General features: G+C 28.9%; 3 protein-coding genes across 3 annotated transcripts; 1 reads left to right on the forward strand and 2 right to left on the reverse strand.

The window, feature by feature from the left end:
- Nucleotides 1–164: 164 nt before the first annotated feature.
- LOC111397991 lies at nucleotides 165–638 on the reverse strand. The gene has a single exon (XM_023024954.1). It carries the CDS (start codon nucleotides 636–638, stop codon nucleotides 165–167), a length of 474 nt encoding a protein of 157 aa, XP_022880722.1.
- A 3411-nt stretch (nucleotides 639–4049) lies between these two features.
- On the forward strand, nucleotides 4050–7137 carry LOC111397211. The gene is made up of 2 exons (XM_023023999.1): nucleotides 4050–4148; nucleotides 5568–7137. Exon 2 carries the CDS (start codon nucleotides 5605–5607, stop codon nucleotides 6388–6390), a length of 786 nt encoding a protein of 261 aa, XP_022879767.1. The 5' UTR covers nucleotides 4050–4148; nucleotides 5568–5604; the 3' UTR covers nucleotides 6391–7137.
- Nucleotides 7138–9914: 2777 nt separating this feature from the next.
- On the reverse strand, nucleotides 9915–10388 carry LOC111397992. The gene has a single exon (XM_023024956.1). The coding sequence runs from the start codon at nucleotides 10386–10388 to the stop codon at nucleotides 9915–9917; it is 474 nt and encodes a 157-aa protein (XP_022880724.1).
- Nucleotides 10389–17738: the final 7350 nt, after the last annotated feature.

Raw genomic sequence — 17738 nt, forward strand, 5'->3', positions numbered from 1 at the left:
CTCGTAAATGTAATTTATGAAGATAAATACCTAACTAAATTTATCAATTATTTTATTTCTAATTTGTGAAACATACATGTGAAGCTATTAAGAAGGCAAATTTTTTGAGAAGTTTAATAAAATTCAAATAATAAAGGGTTTTTTTTTTTTTTTTTCACTCCAATTTAATTTTCATAATGTGACTCAGGTATGGCACCAAGCACAGGCCGCCAAGCTCTCCTCAGAAGCCGTTGCCGGAACGTAGCCGATAACGGCCGTAGAGGCCGCGTGATACCTCTCCTCGCATCCACACTGGCTGACGGCAACATCCCATCTTGCACATTCCCAGTCCCAGACTTCCGCTCTTCGAACGGCGGCGGCGAGGATACAAACAGGTCTCTGAGCTTGTGGCTGACCACTGTATCCTTCTCCTTCTCCGGCGATTCACCGCTAGCGTCACTTCTCCTTCCATCAGATGAGTCATCACCAGGTCGAGGCGGCAGCTTTCTCCCTTCTCCACCTCCGTTGCGGCTGAGAAGCATTCGGAGAGTTTTTCTCCGGCGGAGGTGGATTACTGGGCTGGTGGTTGGGCTCCTTGTTGGGCTTCCAGCCACTGCGCAATGGGTTGCTAATAGCTTGAATTTCTGTAGAGTCGCCATTGCTTTTGTGAATTGAGGAGTCTCTGATAATTGCTCTTTGCTTTTGATAAAGAAAATGTATAGTCGAATCTTAAGGGGTGAATGTGAGGTGAATAGGAAAGTGAGATCTGGGCATGTTCTGGTGAGGAGTGACCTTAGGATTATACTCTCTCTTCTTTACTCTTTTTACCTTTGTACTACGAGTTATAAAGCGACTGAAATGAAGAAAAGAGTTCGTAGGAGCGGGGAGGGAGTGGGTGGGGTGGGGGGATAAGAATACAAAATAAATAAATAAATTTGAAGAAAAAAACTTATTTTTAAAAAGAAATGCTTTTCTCTAGTGATGATCGAACTATCATTGTTCTTTCGTTATGCACTCTCACGATATTATTCACAACCCGGGCTGGAGATGGGAGACATGTGGAAAGGAATAGAGGAGAAAATGGAATAGGAGAATGAGGCGAAATCATAATATGAGGCAAGAACAAGAGCAAAACCATAAGTAGGAGGTGAGGATTAGGGGATAAGGTGGGGTAAAATTACGGACGACGGGACGAATCGGGAGACCAATGGATTGGTATGGATGTGAGGATAGCAACTAACAATGAATAGGAGTCGAAAGAAATTAGGGAATTATCATTCGATCACTTTTGATACTAGGATGGGCTCACTGAAAGAGAAATAATATCAAAAGTGATTGCTGTGACGAAACTACAATAGTATTTACATGCACTATATGCAACTTTCCAATGTTTAAATGAATGTATACAATTCTTGAATGATTTACATATGTGGAATAAAGTTGAAAGAACAAATTACCACATTATACACAGACGTTGATATTGAAGTGTTAGTTTATTATTTAGCTCCTGTATGATGCAGATTAAAATCTCGATACAAATTTATGTCAAAGTTAATAATTAATTTAACCACACATTTTATGATACTAACAACTTTTCAACCATATATTGATTAATTTTATCAAAATTTGCTACAAATCTAATTTTAACTACACCAAAAATGGCTTAATGAAACTCTAACTCTAATTCTAGGGCATGTTCGATAGTAATTTTGAAAATTGATTTCTTGTTCGTTGGAAAGAAAAGTGGATCCTACCTGTAAGAGAAGAAGTCAAAAATGATAATTGAAATAGTTAAATAACAATCAAAAATTAAATTTTTGACGAGAAAAAGCGCTGCCAAACATGCACCTAGTCTCTTCTTTAGTAAAATTTCACATTTCTTGAAACTGATATCATGAGATGCAATTCAGCCCAGAAGATCTAATGAAATACGCATGAATATTTCAAATTAACTTTTTAATGTGCAAATGATGGTCAAGAATGATGTTGGGGAGCCTTTTGAAATACTAAAACTTTAAAATTTTGAAAAAAATTATGATTACTAATTTTCTATTACAAAATATTGAGTTTAATCATTATCGAACTTGCAAGCAAATATTGGATCTCTAATATTGACATTTTCCCATTCCCAAAATAAATGGTGCTAACTTCTAGGGTTGTGTTAAAAGTATGGTTGACTCGTGGATCATGCAGGTTTATGGGAAGAATTTTGACTGACTTTTTAGCTTGTAATAGAAACTAGCGCGCGGGCAAAATTATTTTGATCATCGTATAATGTTTTTAATGTTGATATGAGTTTAATATATAAAGAAGAAGCGAATCAATTAGTTATAAAATAATCATTTGAGACAAGATATTTGTGATATTAATTTTAAAATTGAATGATTTAATATAGTAATGACAAAAATAAATAGTTCAGCTTTATGCAAAGAAAAGCAGTAATTTCCACCAGTAAAAAAATTAAAATAATTTTAAATCAAACAAGTTTATATTAAAAAAATTTCTCCTTTGAAGGAGAGAAAAACATTAATGGAAAAAATTAAGTTCAATCATAAACAGAAAATAATTTTAAAAAATGTAAATGGAAAAAAATTTATCCATAATACGAACAAAATATTTAAAAAATAAATTAATCAGTAATTTTCACCAGTAGAAAAATTGAAATAATTTTACATTGAACAAATTTAAATTGACAAAATTTTTAATGGAAAAAAAATTGTCATTTGAAGGAGGGAAAAATAGTAATTAAGAAAAATTAAGTTCAATGAGAAAAGAATTTAAAAAAATTTAAATAAAAAAATTTATCTATAAAATAAACAAAAAATTTAAATAAATAAATAAAATAAAGTTTCCATCCAATGAAAGGAGAGACGGATGTTCTTTCTTTTTGAAAGGAGAGACAATGAGACAATCTCTCCGTAGATGGAGAGATTCTCCCCGTCCACGGAGAGTATTTGTTTCTTATTTTTTTATTTAAATTTGTTTTGTTCATATTATAATTGTTTTTATTATGAATTTAAAATTCTTTTTAATTCTTTTCTTTTTATGATAAAATTTATTTTTTTCAGTTTTAATTAAATAATATTAATATATTCGTTGTTTCATTTTTGTAACTTTAATTTGTTTAATTTTTTTCAATTACATAATATTTTCTAAATTTGTTTTGGTCATATTATAAATTTCCTTTTCTTTTTAATTCTTGTCTTTTTATAGGCTGTGCACATTTTCTCTTCTTAAAGGAACTACAAATGGATAATACTTGCGTCTTTGAATTACTGAACAAATCAACAATCCTCTTTACAAATACAAATAACAACAGAACTGTAAACACTACTAATTGGATAAAAAAGACTCCAAACATATCCAAAACAAACTCTCCTAAATCTCATTAAATATAAAAAACAATGATCGAAAAATTTAAACTTCTCAAGTAGATAAGGGTAAAGAAAGAAAGACCTAGCTAACTTTTACACACAAAAATAAAATAAAATAAAAATAATATATATATATATATATATTTCATTATACATATTCATCCTTCGAATTATGGACTCATCCAATTTTAGCAACTATGATTTATGGGCATGTTCCGTAAGTTGCTTCAATTTTGAAATTTTCATGGATCGATACAACCGTTCAAATATCTTTAATTGACTTATGTTTTGTAGAATCACCGCACTACGTCAAGTGCACATGTATTTTTATCATTTCATGATATATCACCTATCAACCTTGCATAAAATACCTTATTAACAAAAAAGAATATCAATTCATTTCAACAAGCACTTTTTTTAGTAGGGCACAGTCAACTTCAGTGCTTTGGACTTTCACATCGCATAAATTTCTTTTTCAATCTTGCTACATGTATACTTTTTTTGACATTAAGTTTAATATTGTGCCACTTGTCGCACAATGAATGACCATTTTTAAAATGAAAAACACTTTTTCGCCCATACATTTTTGAATTTACAAGAATTTGTAAGCAATTTCAAACTCTATGTACAACATGGAGTGTACAAGGAGCATTATTCTTTCTTTCTTTTTTTTTTACTTTAAATGAATGCACAAAAACATTCTCACCCTCCTATCTTCTTGTACCTATTTCATGTCATTAAGTAGTTTTGTGCTTACAAAGTGGAAGTATAGAAACCCTAAACCGAAATACCCAGGTAAGTTCTTTCTTGATTTCGTTGATGTTTTTTCCTTCTTTGGAGGATTTAATGATGTTATATTATTAGATCCGAAGATTAGAAACATTTTAGATTATTTTTAACATTTTAAACTTTGAAAATAGTCTAGGAAATGGTTGCAATGACGCTAAAATTGAAGAGAAGGCTAAGAATTTTTGTTGTTTTCCATTTTTTTTTTTTTCCAAAAAGAGAATCTGTTCACGCTTGGTCCAGTTCACTCAGTTACTATTTGAATCGGCCAATGACCCGATTTCTCGCGATGGGTTAATTTTTCTAGGAAAACGGAATAATATTGCTTATTATATAGCTTAATATTGTTCAGTCCACTTACCACTTGTAAGTGTAAAGTGAGTAAGAGCAAACCTCTCTATTTTTTAAGAGCATGTTTTATTATTTTGAGAGCATTTATAAATTTGAAGAGTTAAAGTTTGGAAATATTTTAACAAATTCTTTATACTTAACATTTAATTTTACAACTCTCAACAATTTTTCTCTATTTTTTATTTTAACTAACTTTTGTTTAAATTATTTTATTATTTTCCTACATTGAAAATTGAAACTTTAAATGCATTTAATTGCCCCCATTTTTTGGAAATAAAAATGGGTGAAATAGTATTTTTTTTTTTTAAAAATGAATGATCAAAAAAGAATGAAAAGTTTTCGATTTATGTGTAACATTATTTTATAGAAATTGTGTGATTAAAAATAGGAGAGAAAAAAATGAAATGTAATTTAATTAGATTCAAACATGGGTTAAGTGAGTGAAAGCATTGTGGCATAATTTTAAAGATTGACTCTTTAAAATAAAAAGTATCTTAGGTTTAAAAAGTCTATTGAAGATGCTCTAATTGTGGTGTTAATTGAAGAAACATCCTCCATGGGAAAACCTATCCTAACTTCAAATTTTTTATTTTTGTTTCTCACATGTATAGCCCCCGTTTGGCCTCTATTAAATTCCATTTAATTTTTCTCTCTTCTATTTTGAACCACATAATTTTTTATAAAATAATATCACACGTAAATCAAAAATTTTTAATTCTTTTTCAACCACTCATTTAAAAAAAAAAAAAAACTATTCCACTCATTTTCATTTTGAAAAATGAGGGCCAAATGGGGCGTAAATTGTAGTCTGGAAATTTGATTGTAGTCAATTCCTTGGATTCTTTCCAACTTTAATCTGACTAATCCTTGAAAGGTAGATATGTGAATCACTTAGCCCTAGGGATGGGGCCTATTAATCAAATTCCAATAGAGTAGTGGCACTATACTAGTGAGAAGGAAGGCTAGAATGTCAACAGGCGTCTGTTATTAAATTCATTCAACTGACTCTATAATCCATTTTCCAAAGAAAATCCCAATTGTGTCTATTATAGAAATAGATTTTGAATTTCTTTTCAGTGACAGGGAATAACACAGATAGATTTTCATAAGCAACATGGCAGAATCCGAAGTGCAGTTGAAGCTGTTGATCGACACGAAAAGCAATAGGGTTTTATTCGCTGAAGCTGGAAAAGACTTTGTCGATTTCATATTTCACATTCTTGCTATGCCATTAGCTACTGCTATTAGGTTACTCGGCAAACAAGAAATGGTGGGCTGCTTGGGCAAGCTCTATGAAAGCGTTGAGAATTTGAACGATGAGTATATATTAGGCAACAAGGAGATATTCTTGAGACCAAAGGCACCCAATCCTATTTCTTCAGTTCCTTTATCATTTCTTACTGATGAACCAGCTCAGAAAATCTACTACAGTTGCAGTCAGTGCAATCAAAGATACAGTGAGCGTTCATTCAGTTTTTCTGATGATCCCAATACACCTTGCTCAATGTGCTCCAAACCAATGACCAGAAATTTGACATATGTCGCTCCTTCCCAAAAGAAAGACGTGTCAAATGAAGGCGGATTTGTGAAAGGCGTGGTGACTTACATGGTAATGGATGATCTGGTTGTGAAACCTATGTCCGCTATATCCATCATTGCTTTGATTAACAAGTTTAACGTTGAGGGATTGGCTGCACTACAAGAAAAGGAGGTAGACTTCGGGATGAATAAGGTATGGTGGCTAGATTCCCTTTTTTATTTTTATTTATTATTATTTTTTGTGGATATAAGTGACAACTCTAATAACATGCTAAACTGTCCGATCCAAAAGTTTAGTCTACAAGAGACGACACAAATTTATGTATTCACATTATGTTTCAAAGAGAGAGAATTAGATTAAAACTAACAAGGCCCCTTATAGTTATTTAGGGATTTGTTGTTTTAGATCTTTCAATAGATTTAGAAATAACAAGTCTGATTTTTTTATCACTGTTGACGTGACAAGAGAACTTTTCTCATGATTTTCTGCAATAGTCATACATTTAGAAAACAATACTTATGTTTTTCTCTATCACATCAATCAACAGTGAAATTTTTTTATCTTGCCTACTGAGGACAAAAAATTAATTCTATTAAAAATATATGGAGCATAGTGGTAAAAATGGATTCATGGAGCCAACTCTAAATTCGTCTGGAATACAATTTAGCCTATTTTTGTTGTTTTGTATTGTCCTTAACAAGGTAATAGTGTTAGTGTTCTTGATTTTGAATTATTTTCTTGTAGTAGTAGTAATTTTGTTTTTCCTTGCATTCGAATACGCAATTGATTTTTTAAATCTTATTTTTCTTCAGGCTCTGAAGCTATTGAAATCATCTTTACGTACAAGCAATGTTCTGACCGCTGTTTTCCTGAACGATAAACATGATCCGACCATTGTTAACATAGGTTGAAGGTTCATGAAATTCTCCATTAAATGTAGATGAAGACTGTAATTGTGTTGCATCTTTGTTTTCTTTCTCAGATGTAAAATGGCTTGTTTGTGTGCTAGTCTGAGATGCTTTTAATGCATGAGGATGAATTTGTGGTAATCTATTGGTTAGTTCGAAAATGGTATGATTTACGAAATATTTGGACTTACTTAAATGCTATTTCATTGAACTTTTCTCAAAATTGAAAGGCAAAAACCTGACTTTTTCCGGCTATTAGGCCAAAAGTTGTCAAAATCTCATGACAAAGGTCTAAAATCTACTTATAAGCACATTGAGTGCATGTTTGGTTCTGTTTTTGATCTAAAAAAAATTAATTTTTTGATCGTCACTTTTCTAAATCAGCCGTCATTTTTTACTTCTTCTCTTACAAGTGGGACCCACTTTTCTCCCTAACAATCAAACAACAAATTCTCATAATTATTACCGAGCAAGTCCTGAATATTTGAGTGTGTGTGCAAATTAAAGTATTGTTGATAAGTGATAGTACCGCCAAGCACAGTACCATTTTCAAAAGTATTTTGTAACATAAAAAGTGGAAACTAAAATGAGACAATTTAAAATTAGATTATTTGTAGCCTTTTCTTTACATCTTTCCAAGTGCCCTTGTCTTCAAGATCTATGGCACTTTCAAGTATTATACCCCACCATCAATTGTAAGTTAAAATTTCAATTTTAAGTACATAAATAAATTATGTATTTAAACAAACAATCCCTTGCCTACTTGGTCAAAGAACCACTCCATTTTTTGTTTGTCGATTGACAAATATGCGTAGTTATTATATAAATGGTTTATAGATTACATGGTTTTTTAGAAATATTTTAGCATAATAATTATTGGATTTGGACAGATGACCTTACTTTGTCACATCATACACGGAGTCTTAATGAGAAATACTCGAACAAAATCGCTAAGCTCTCGTAATTTAGAGTAAATTACATCCTTTCAAGGGTCAAGCAGCCATTTTATACATTATCGGGAAATTATGCTTTCATATTTTTAATAATAGAATTTTTTAACGAATTATAAAAAGATAGAAAATGAGTAACAGATAAGTGGATAATAGTTGTGGATTTCATAAAATGTGTGAATAAAAAACAATTTGGTCAGTAATTTAATTGAATTCTAAGTGGTTAACAAATTGCCAATGCATGCCTGTAATCAAGTAAGTGTGCGGATTTGTCTTGCTTCTGTTTGCAGCATAATCCTTTAACCAGTCTAATATCAAATCTTTGTGTTATTTGTTTATTATTTACTTGTGACCAATTTCCCTCCAGAAAATTACAACTCTTCACTTTGCTTTAGCAGTTTTAATTTGTTTATTTATGTTCCCTTTTTTGGAAATATTGAAATTATTAAAAACAAGAATTTGAATGTGTATTATAATCATATGCATATTCATCCTCATGCCATATTGACATAATTGCATCCACCAATGCGCGGGGGAAAATGCCAATTTTTTTATGGGGTGCTTTTGTTCTTGTCAAGAAATGACTTTCTCTATCAACAACGTGGAGTCGTTTGATTTTTATAATATATTGTAACAAGCCTATTATGATGGAAAATAATATAAATTTCCCATAAATTTGTCGCTTTTTTTTTTTTTTTTTTTGGTGTAAAGTCGAATTTTCATTTCACTAAAATTCAATTATGGGAAAGATATCTACACAATGAGGCGCTTCATAGGTCTTGTGAATTTATTGGGAGGAGCATTTCGATATTTAGACGCGCTTATTGAGGAGTATATTGAGGCACTTGAAATAATAATATAGATATCCTAATCAGTCTACATAAATCGTTACTTTTATAGACCTCAGTTTTTATTTGAAAACTCGGAATCAAAACTATCAAATATTGCTAAAGTTCACTAAATAGGTCATAGGTGGACCAAACATGGGCGACATATGTATTGAAATGAACTTTGCTTGTTAATGTAATATATAATTCATATTTAAAAACAAATTTACAAATCGCATTACATATAAAGGTGATTTAACATTTCACTTACCATATAATTGAATATTATATATCATATGCTATAACTAACACACTTTACTTATATAAAAAATACAAAGAAAGTTAAAAAATTTGCGCCTTTTTTGTTTTGCCTGAGCCTCCAAACATGTAAAAAGACTAATTAGTTCATGTACTTTTCGTGCTCAATGACAACGTAAACCAAAGACATTTATATAAACAATCGTGTTGGGTGTCAGAATTATTTTGACATCTTAACTGACCTACACTCATAGTCGGGATAGGTGGAGTACCATTCTTAACATTTTTCATTTACATGAGGTCGGCGTAGGTCTCATGCCAATGTGAGGATCAATCACCTAGGTGGACAAAATTCATCTGACACACTGACTTTATTCTTATATAAAATTGTTGAACGTTGAGATTTGTACATATAATATATGTTACTAATGTTATTTCTTCTCATTATATTTGATTTGTTTATGCAGAATAAAAAGAACTAACATATTGATGGATCATCATACTGAAACTCTTAATCCATGGCCATCAAGTAGAATACCATCTATACTCCTGAAGCCTTACAACTAGATTAAAGGAGTGCAAAAAGAAATAAGAGATATCAAAGTGCTCGGAAAATGCACCATTAAATCGAGTCAAAATCTTAAAGAAAAAAAGAGAACTACTCTAACGATTGAAATTTTTCCATAAGTGTTTGAGAATTATTGTACCATGTAAAGGGAGTTCTTCCCAAGGCCAAGTGATGGAAAAAAAAAAGATATTAACTACGTCCCTCCCTCGTAAATGTAATTTATGAAGATAAATACCTAACTAAATTTATCAATTATTTTATTTCTAATTTGTGAAACATACATGTGAAGCTATTAAGAAGTCAAATTTTTTGAGAAGTTAATTAAAATTCAAATAATAAAAGTTCTTTTTTTTTTTTTTTTTGTCACTCCAATTTAATTTTCATAATGTGACTCAGGTATGGCACCAAGCACAGGGCGCCAAGCTCTCCTCAGCAGCCGTTGCCGGAACGTAGCCGATAACGGCCGTAGAGGCCGCGTGACACCTCTCCTCTCATCCACACTCGCCGACGGCGACATCCCTTCTTGCACATTCCCAGTCCCAGACTTCCGCTCTTCGAACGGCGGCGGCGAGGATACAAACAGGTCTCTGAGCTTGTGGCTGACCACCGTATCCTTCCCCTTCTCCGGCGATTCACCGCTATCGTCACTTCTCCTTCCATCAGATGAGTCATCACCAGGTCGAGGCTGCAGCTTTCTCCCTTCTCCACCTCCGTTGCGGCTGAGAAGCATTCGGAGAGTTTTTCTCCGGCGGAGGTGGATTACTGGGCTGGTGGTTGGGCTCCTTGTTGGGCTTCCAGCCACTGCGCAATGGGTTGCTAATAGCTTGAACTTCTGTAGAGTCGCCATTGCTTTTGTGAATTGAGGAGTCTCTGATAATTGCTCTTTGCTTTTGATAAAGAAAATGTATAGTCGAATCTTAAGGGGTGAATGTGAGGTGAATAGGAAAGAGAGATCTGGGCATGTTCTGGTGAGGAGTGACCATAGGATTATACTCTCTCTTCTTTACTCTTTTTACCTTTGTACTATGAGTTATAAAGACACTGAAATGAAGAAAAGAGTTCGTAGGAGCGGCGAGGGAGTGGGTGGCGTGGGGTGGGGGGATAAGAATACAAAATAAATGAATAAATTTGAAGAAAAAAACTTATTTTTAAAAAGAAATGCTTTTCTCTGGTGATGATCGAACTATCATTGTTCTTTCGCTATGCACTCCCACGATATTATTCACAACCCGGGCTGGAGATGGGAGACATATGGAAAGGAATAGAGGAGAAAATGGAATAGGAGAATGAGGCGAAATCATAATATGAGGCAAGAACAAGAGCAAAACCATAAGTAGGAGGTGAGGGTTAGGGGATAAGGTGGGGTAAAATTACGACGACGGGACGAATCGGGAGACCAATGGATTGGTATGGATGTGAGGAAAGCAACTAACAATGAATAGGAGTCGAAAGAGAAATTAGGGAATTATCATTCGATCACTTTTGATACTAGGACGGGCTCACTGAAAGAGAAATAATGTAAAAAGTGATTGCTGTGACGAAATTACAATAGTATTTACATGCACTATATGCAACTTTCCAATGTTTAAATGAATGTATACAATTCTTGAATGATTTACATATGTGAAATAAAGTTGAAAGAACAAATTACCACATTATACACAGACGTTGATATTGAAGTGTTAGTTTATTATTTAGCTCCTGTATGATGCAGATTAAAACCTTGATACAAATTTATGTCAAAGTTAATAATTAATTTAACCACACATTTTATGATATTAACAACTTTTCAACCATATATTGATTAATTTTATCAAAATTTACTACAAATCTAATTTTAACTACACCAAAAATGGCTTAATCAAACTCTAACTCTAATTCTAGGACTTGTTCGATAGTGATTTTGAAAATCGATTTCTTGTTAGTTGGAGAGAAAAGTGGATCCTACCTGTAAGAGATGAAGTTAAAAATGACAGTTGAAATAGTTAAATAACAATCAAAAATTAAATTTTTGACGAGAAAAAGCGCTGCCAAACATGCACCTAGTCTCTTCTTTAGTAAAATTTCACATTTCTTGAAACTGATATCATGAGATGCAAATCAGCCCAGAAGATCTAATGAAATACGCATGAATATTTCAAATTAACTTTTTAATGTGCAAATGATGGTCAAGAATGATGTTGAGGAGCCTTTTGAAATACTAAAACTTTAAAATTTTGAAAAAAATTATGATTACTAATTTTCTATTAAAAAATATTGAGTTTAATCATTATCGAGCTTGCAAGCAAATATTGGATCTCTAATATTGACATTTTCCCATTCCCAATATAAATTGTGCTAACTTCTAGGGTTGTGTTAAAAGTATGGTTGACTCGTGGATCATGCAGGTTTATGGGAAGAATTTTGACTAACTTTTTAGCTTATAATAGAAACTAGTCTATTGCATGACTAGGATTATTTTGATCGTCATATTAACGTTTTTAATGTTGATATAAGTTTAGTGTTTAAATAAGAAACGAATCAATTAGTTATAAAAATAATCATTTGAGGCAAGCTATTTGTGATATTAATTTTGAAATTGAACGATTTAATATAGTAATGACAAAAATGAACAATTCAGCTTTGTGCAAAGAAAAACAGTCATTTCCACCAGTAAAAAGTTGAAATAATTTTAAATCAGAAAAATTTATATTGAAAAAATTTTAAATAGAAAAAAATTTCTCCTTTGAAGGAGAGAAAAACAGTGATAGAAAAAATTAAGCTCAATCATAAAGAGAAAAGAATTTTAAAAAATGTAAATGGAAAAAAATTTATCTATAATATGAACAAAATATTTAAAAAATAAATTAATCAGTAATTTTTACCTGTAGAAAAATTGAAATAATTTTACATTGAACAAATTTAAATTGACAAAATTTTTAATGGAAAAAAAAGTGTCATTTGAAATAGGGAAAAACAGTAATTAAAAAAAATTAAGTTCATTGAGAAAAGAATTTAAAAAAATTTAAATAAAAAATTTATCTATAATATAAACAAAAAATTTTAAAAAATAAGTAAATAAATAAAATAAAATTTCCATCCAGTGAAAGAAGAGACGAGTGTTCTTTCTTTTTTAAAAGGAGAGACAATCTCTCCGTAGATGGAGAGATTCTCTCCGTCCATAGAGAGTATTTTTTTCCTTATTTTTTATTTAAATTTGTTTTGTTCATATTATAAATTTTTTATTTTGAATTTAAAATTCTTTTTAATTCTTTTCTTTTTATGATAAAATTTATTTTTTTCAATTTTAATTAAATAATATCAATATATTCTTTGTTTCATTTTTGTAACTTTAATTTGTTTAATTTTTTTTTTAAATCACATAATATTTTTTAAGTTTGTTTTGGTCATATTATAAATTTTTTTTCTTTTTAATTCTTTTCTTTTTATAAATTGGGCACATTTTCTCTCCTCAAAGGAACTACAAATGGATAATACTCGCGTCTTTGAATTACTGAACAAATCAACAATCCTCTTTACAAATGCAAATAACAACAGAACTGTAAACACTACTAATTGGATAAAAAAGACTCCAAACATACCCAATGCAAACTCTTATAAACCTCCTTAAATATAAAAAACAATGATTGAAAAATTTAAGTTTCTCAAGTAGATAAGGGTAAAGAAAGAAAGATCTAGCTAACTTTTACACAACCAACAGCAACAACAACAATATATATATATAAAGTCGAAGAAATAAGAAATAAATCAACAAGAAAGCAAACATCCAACAAAAACATAAACTTCATAGTTATATTCAAGAAAAAAAATAAAACTACAATTAGATTTTCATGTATATACAGAAACAAGAACATACCTCACATCTAAGTAGAGGAGATGAGCCAAGCTAGATTTTTTATCTATACACAGAAATAAAAACTACATACCTTAAATAAATATTAAAAAACTAAAATATGGAAATACAAACAAAAATAAAATAAAATTGTAAGAACATATCCAAAGATAATCGTCACAAGTTCTATAGTTTTCTTCTCTACGATTGAGATGAGAATTGCGCGATGTTTTTTTTTCCATAGAAAGAAACGAGAAATTGGAGAGGTTTTTTTTTTTTTTTTGGCACATGAAAGCTAGACTTTTGGATAGAAATATATTGAATTCAAGGAGGGAGAATGAGTGACTTGAAAGAGTGATAAATGATAGATTACTTTATATTTTTTTATAATATAATAAAAAAACAATCACTTTGACCAAACACATTTCAAACCAGTTGAATGTGAAAAGTCATGTGAGAAAAATGAACAGTCCAGTTTTGTGCAAAAAAAAACAGTAATTTTCACTTTCACCAATAGAAAAATATTGAAAAATTTTAAATATAAAAAAATTAATATTAAAAAAATTTTAAATAGAAAAAAATCTCCTTTCACGGAGAGAAAAAATAATTGAAAAAGTTAAGTTCAATCATAAATAAAGAGAACCTCAATAAAAAAATTACTATAAATAAAATTAAAAAAAAGGGGACTCCATGCATGGTGTGAAAAATCACTCACTCCATGCATGGAGTGGAGTCCCTATATTTTTTATTTTTTTAAATTTTATTTATAGTATTTTTTTAATATTTAATTTAAAAAAATTAAATATATCTAAATATTTACTTTAAAATGTTGAAATTAATATTTTTTTTTAATCTATAAGTGGCTTTTACAATTTATAGATTTTTTATTACTTTTAAATAACTTGAATTGATTTTTATAGTAAAAAGTTGCTTATAAGTAAAAAAAGCACTTCAAGTTATTTAAAAGTAATAAAAAACTTATAATTGTGAAAACTACTTATAAGTAAAAAAATATTAATCTCTTCTTCTCTTATAATTGCAAAAGCTACTTATAAGTAAAAAAATATTAACTTAAAATTTTTTAAGTATAAATCTTTGGATATATTTAGTTTTTTAAATTAAATATTAATAAAAAGATTACACTTTCTAGAATGTAAAAAATTACTTATAAGTTAAAAAATCACTTCAAATTATTTAAAAGTAATAAAAAAACTTATAATTGTAAAAGCTACTTATAGATAAAAAAATATTAACTTCAACATTTTTAAATAAATATTTAGATATATTTAGATTTTAAAAATTAAATATTAATAAAAGAATTACTATAAACAAAATAAAAAATAAAAAAAGAAAGAATATAGGGACTCTGTGCATGGAGTGATTTAATATTTTTTTTAATCTATATGTAGTTTTTATAATTATTGGTTTTTTTTATTACTTTTAAATAACTTGAAGTGATTTTTTTTTATTCATAAGTAACTTTTTACATTCTAGATAATGTAATCTTTTTAATAATATTTAATTTTAAAAACAAAACATATCTAAATATTTATAATTAAAAAAATTTTAAGTTGATATTTTTTTTACTTATAAGTAGTTTTTGCAATTATAAGAGAATAAGAGATTAATATTTTTTTTTTTACCTATAAGTAGCTTTTACAATTATAAGTTTTTTTAATTACTTTTAAATAATTTGAAGTGCTTTTTTTACTTATAAATAACTTTTTACATTATATATAGTGTAATATTTTTTTTAATATTTAGTTTAAAAAACTAAATATATCTAAATATTTATACTTGAAAAAATATTTAAGTGAATAATTTTTACTTATAAGTAGCTTTTACAGTTATAAGTTCGTTTTACTTTTAAATAACTTGAAGTGATATTTTTAGTTATAAGTAATTTTTTACATTTTAGAAATAAAGAATAACTTTTATGTAAAAAATTATTTTAAAAAATATTATTATACTAGTAAAATATAGGATATGGTTGATAATTGATAGCATGAGAAAATTGAAAAAGAATACTCTGTGTCAAATTTAAAGCATGTAAGCTGCAGGTAAAATAGGAAACGACGTCGTTTCTGCTTCACCAATTAAAAATAAAGTTACGGTGTGACAAAATATTATTTAAAAAAATATTACTACTCATAAAATTATAGGATGTGATTGATAATTGATAGCGTGAGAAAATAAAGAAAGATATTGTCTGTCAGATTCAAATGAACAAATCAGTTTAAATCCAGTTCAATGTGGAAACCAATGTGATAAAAATGAACAATAAACATTACATTCTCTCTTTTAAGATAATGAGGGACTTCAACATTTTTATGTAAATATTTAGGTATATTTAATCTTTTAAATTAAATATTTATTAATAAAAAATTACTATACCACTCCGTGCGAAAGGAGAGTTCTCTTCTTTTGAAAGGAGAGACTATCTCTCCGTCCACGAAGAGTTTTTATTTATTTATTTATTTTTATTTTTTAATGGAGGGATAATTTTGTTCCTGTTATATTTCGATATAAAATTTTTTTAATTCTTTTATGGTAAAATTTAATTTTTTTAATTTTAATTAATTAAATAATATTTATATATTATTTATTTAGTTTTTGTAACTTTCTTTTCTTTTATTTGGTTTAATAAAATAATATTTATACATTCTTTATGATACAATGACATTTGTTAAATTTGAATTAAATAATATTTATTTTTCTAAAAATCATTTTAATTTAATTTAAAAATTTTATAATAATTTTTTTTCTATTTTTATCTGCAATTTCTTTTTTTAATAATTTTTATATTTAATTTTGTTTCTTTATTATATAATATATAGTACTTGCTTTAATCAAGTGAATTAGTGTGTGAATGGAGAAATCAGTGAAACGGCGTGTGAAAATAGTGAAATGACATGTAAAAAGAATGCTACAGTGTGATTGAATAGAATAATTTACTGTTGACAAACTAGTTTCAAATCAGTTCTCATGTGAAACTTTATGTGACAAAAATAAACAATAAATCTAACATTCTCTTTTAAGATAAGGAGAGATTCAAATTAATTTTGGGTAAGTATTATGTGAGTTATATGAGTAAGAATTTGAGAAAAAAAAGCACTCTAAATTGTTTCTCAACATGGATTTTTTTTTTTTTTTTTTTTTTTTTTGACAAGAAATTCATTTAAGGCCGTCCCATGTTAGTTCTCCATGACAGTTTTTGCAGTTTCTTAAATTGGATGACGATATACTTTTCCTACAACTTTAAGTAAAAGTAATTTAAGTATGCCAATTTTATACCTTGAGTTATATATTAAAGAATTTTTATTCTACTATTTGTTTGGTATTGATTTAAATCAGATTTTAAATTAAGTTAAAGCCAAATAACAATATCAACAACACATTTAATGAGTCCCACAACTTTTCAAGCACACATTTCAATTTTTATTTATTTTTAATCAAAATCTCTAAAAAATCTAATTTCAATTCTTGCCCGCTGTGAAAGTATTTCTTTTTCTATTTTTTCTTTTCTTAAGATGGTAGAATTTTGGGCTATCGAATTTGGAGATAATTGCTGGGCTACGAGGATCAATTTTTTGAGAAATTAGACTATATGCGCTAAATATAATAGTAACAAACACAACTTTTTAAATAAAAGTCAATATTATTTTTAATAACAAACATCACTTTTTTTTTTTAATAATAAAAGTGACACTTGATTTTTAAAAATGATATCGTGTTATTTTTTTTATAGTATCACTTTTTAATAAAAAAGTGGCACTTCATTTTATACAATATTTTTTACTTTCAAAATACCTTTTATATGATTATTTTTGTAAGTTGTCCTAATTTTTTCTGGGTCTTTACAACCAACAAAGTGTGATGCTCCTCTGAATGGAAGGTGGGCTGAGATTATTGAAATGTTGGATTTGATATTTGGGTCGACGAACGCTAACCGACAAATGTGCGGTGCGGATTTGTTGTCATATTTTAGTTATTCCCCCATTATTTTTTTTAAAATTTTTTTCCTCCTTTTTCTATTTGTTTTTTCGTTTCCTTAATGTTTGAGGGAAAATTGTCATTTTCATATCGTGTACAAAGCACGTGTCTATATAAAATAATAAATAGACAGGGAGGGAGAGAGAGAGAGAGGACCGTCGCGCAAGGTTTGATCGATATGAAATTCCAAATACCAAAATTGATATGATGAGAACAATTTGCAGAAATCAAGCAGACGACAAGGACATTTTGTGCTAATTATCTTTTAAAAAAATTAGTACATATATCTATGTAGTGTTTAAAATATGCACAGTCATTTAAAATTGAGTTTTTTTGGCATTCTCTTTAATGTTTTTCGCTCCATGCAAATTC

The sequence above is a fragment of the Olea europaea genome, chromosome 7 (assembly GCF_002742605.1).
Source record: "Olea europaea var. sylvestris chromosome 7, O_europaea_v1, whole genome shotgun sequence".
NCBI lineage: Eukaryota > Viridiplantae > Streptophyta > Magnoliopsida > Lamiales > Oleaceae > Olea > Olea europaea.

Bases quoted from the DNA above. Each gene is read 5' to 3' on its own strand.
- LOC111397991 (XM_023024954.1), bottom strand. From the start codon at position 638: ATGGCGACTCTACAGAAATTCAAGCTATTAGCAACCCATTGCGCAGTG.
- LOC111397211 (XM_023023999.1), top strand. From the start codon at position 5,605: ATGGCAGAATCCGAAGTGCAGTTGAAGCTGTTGATCGACACGAAAAGC.
- LOC111397992 (XM_023024956.1), bottom strand. From the start codon at position 10,388: ATGGCGACTCTACAGAAGTTCAAGCTATTAGCAACCCATTGCGCAGTG.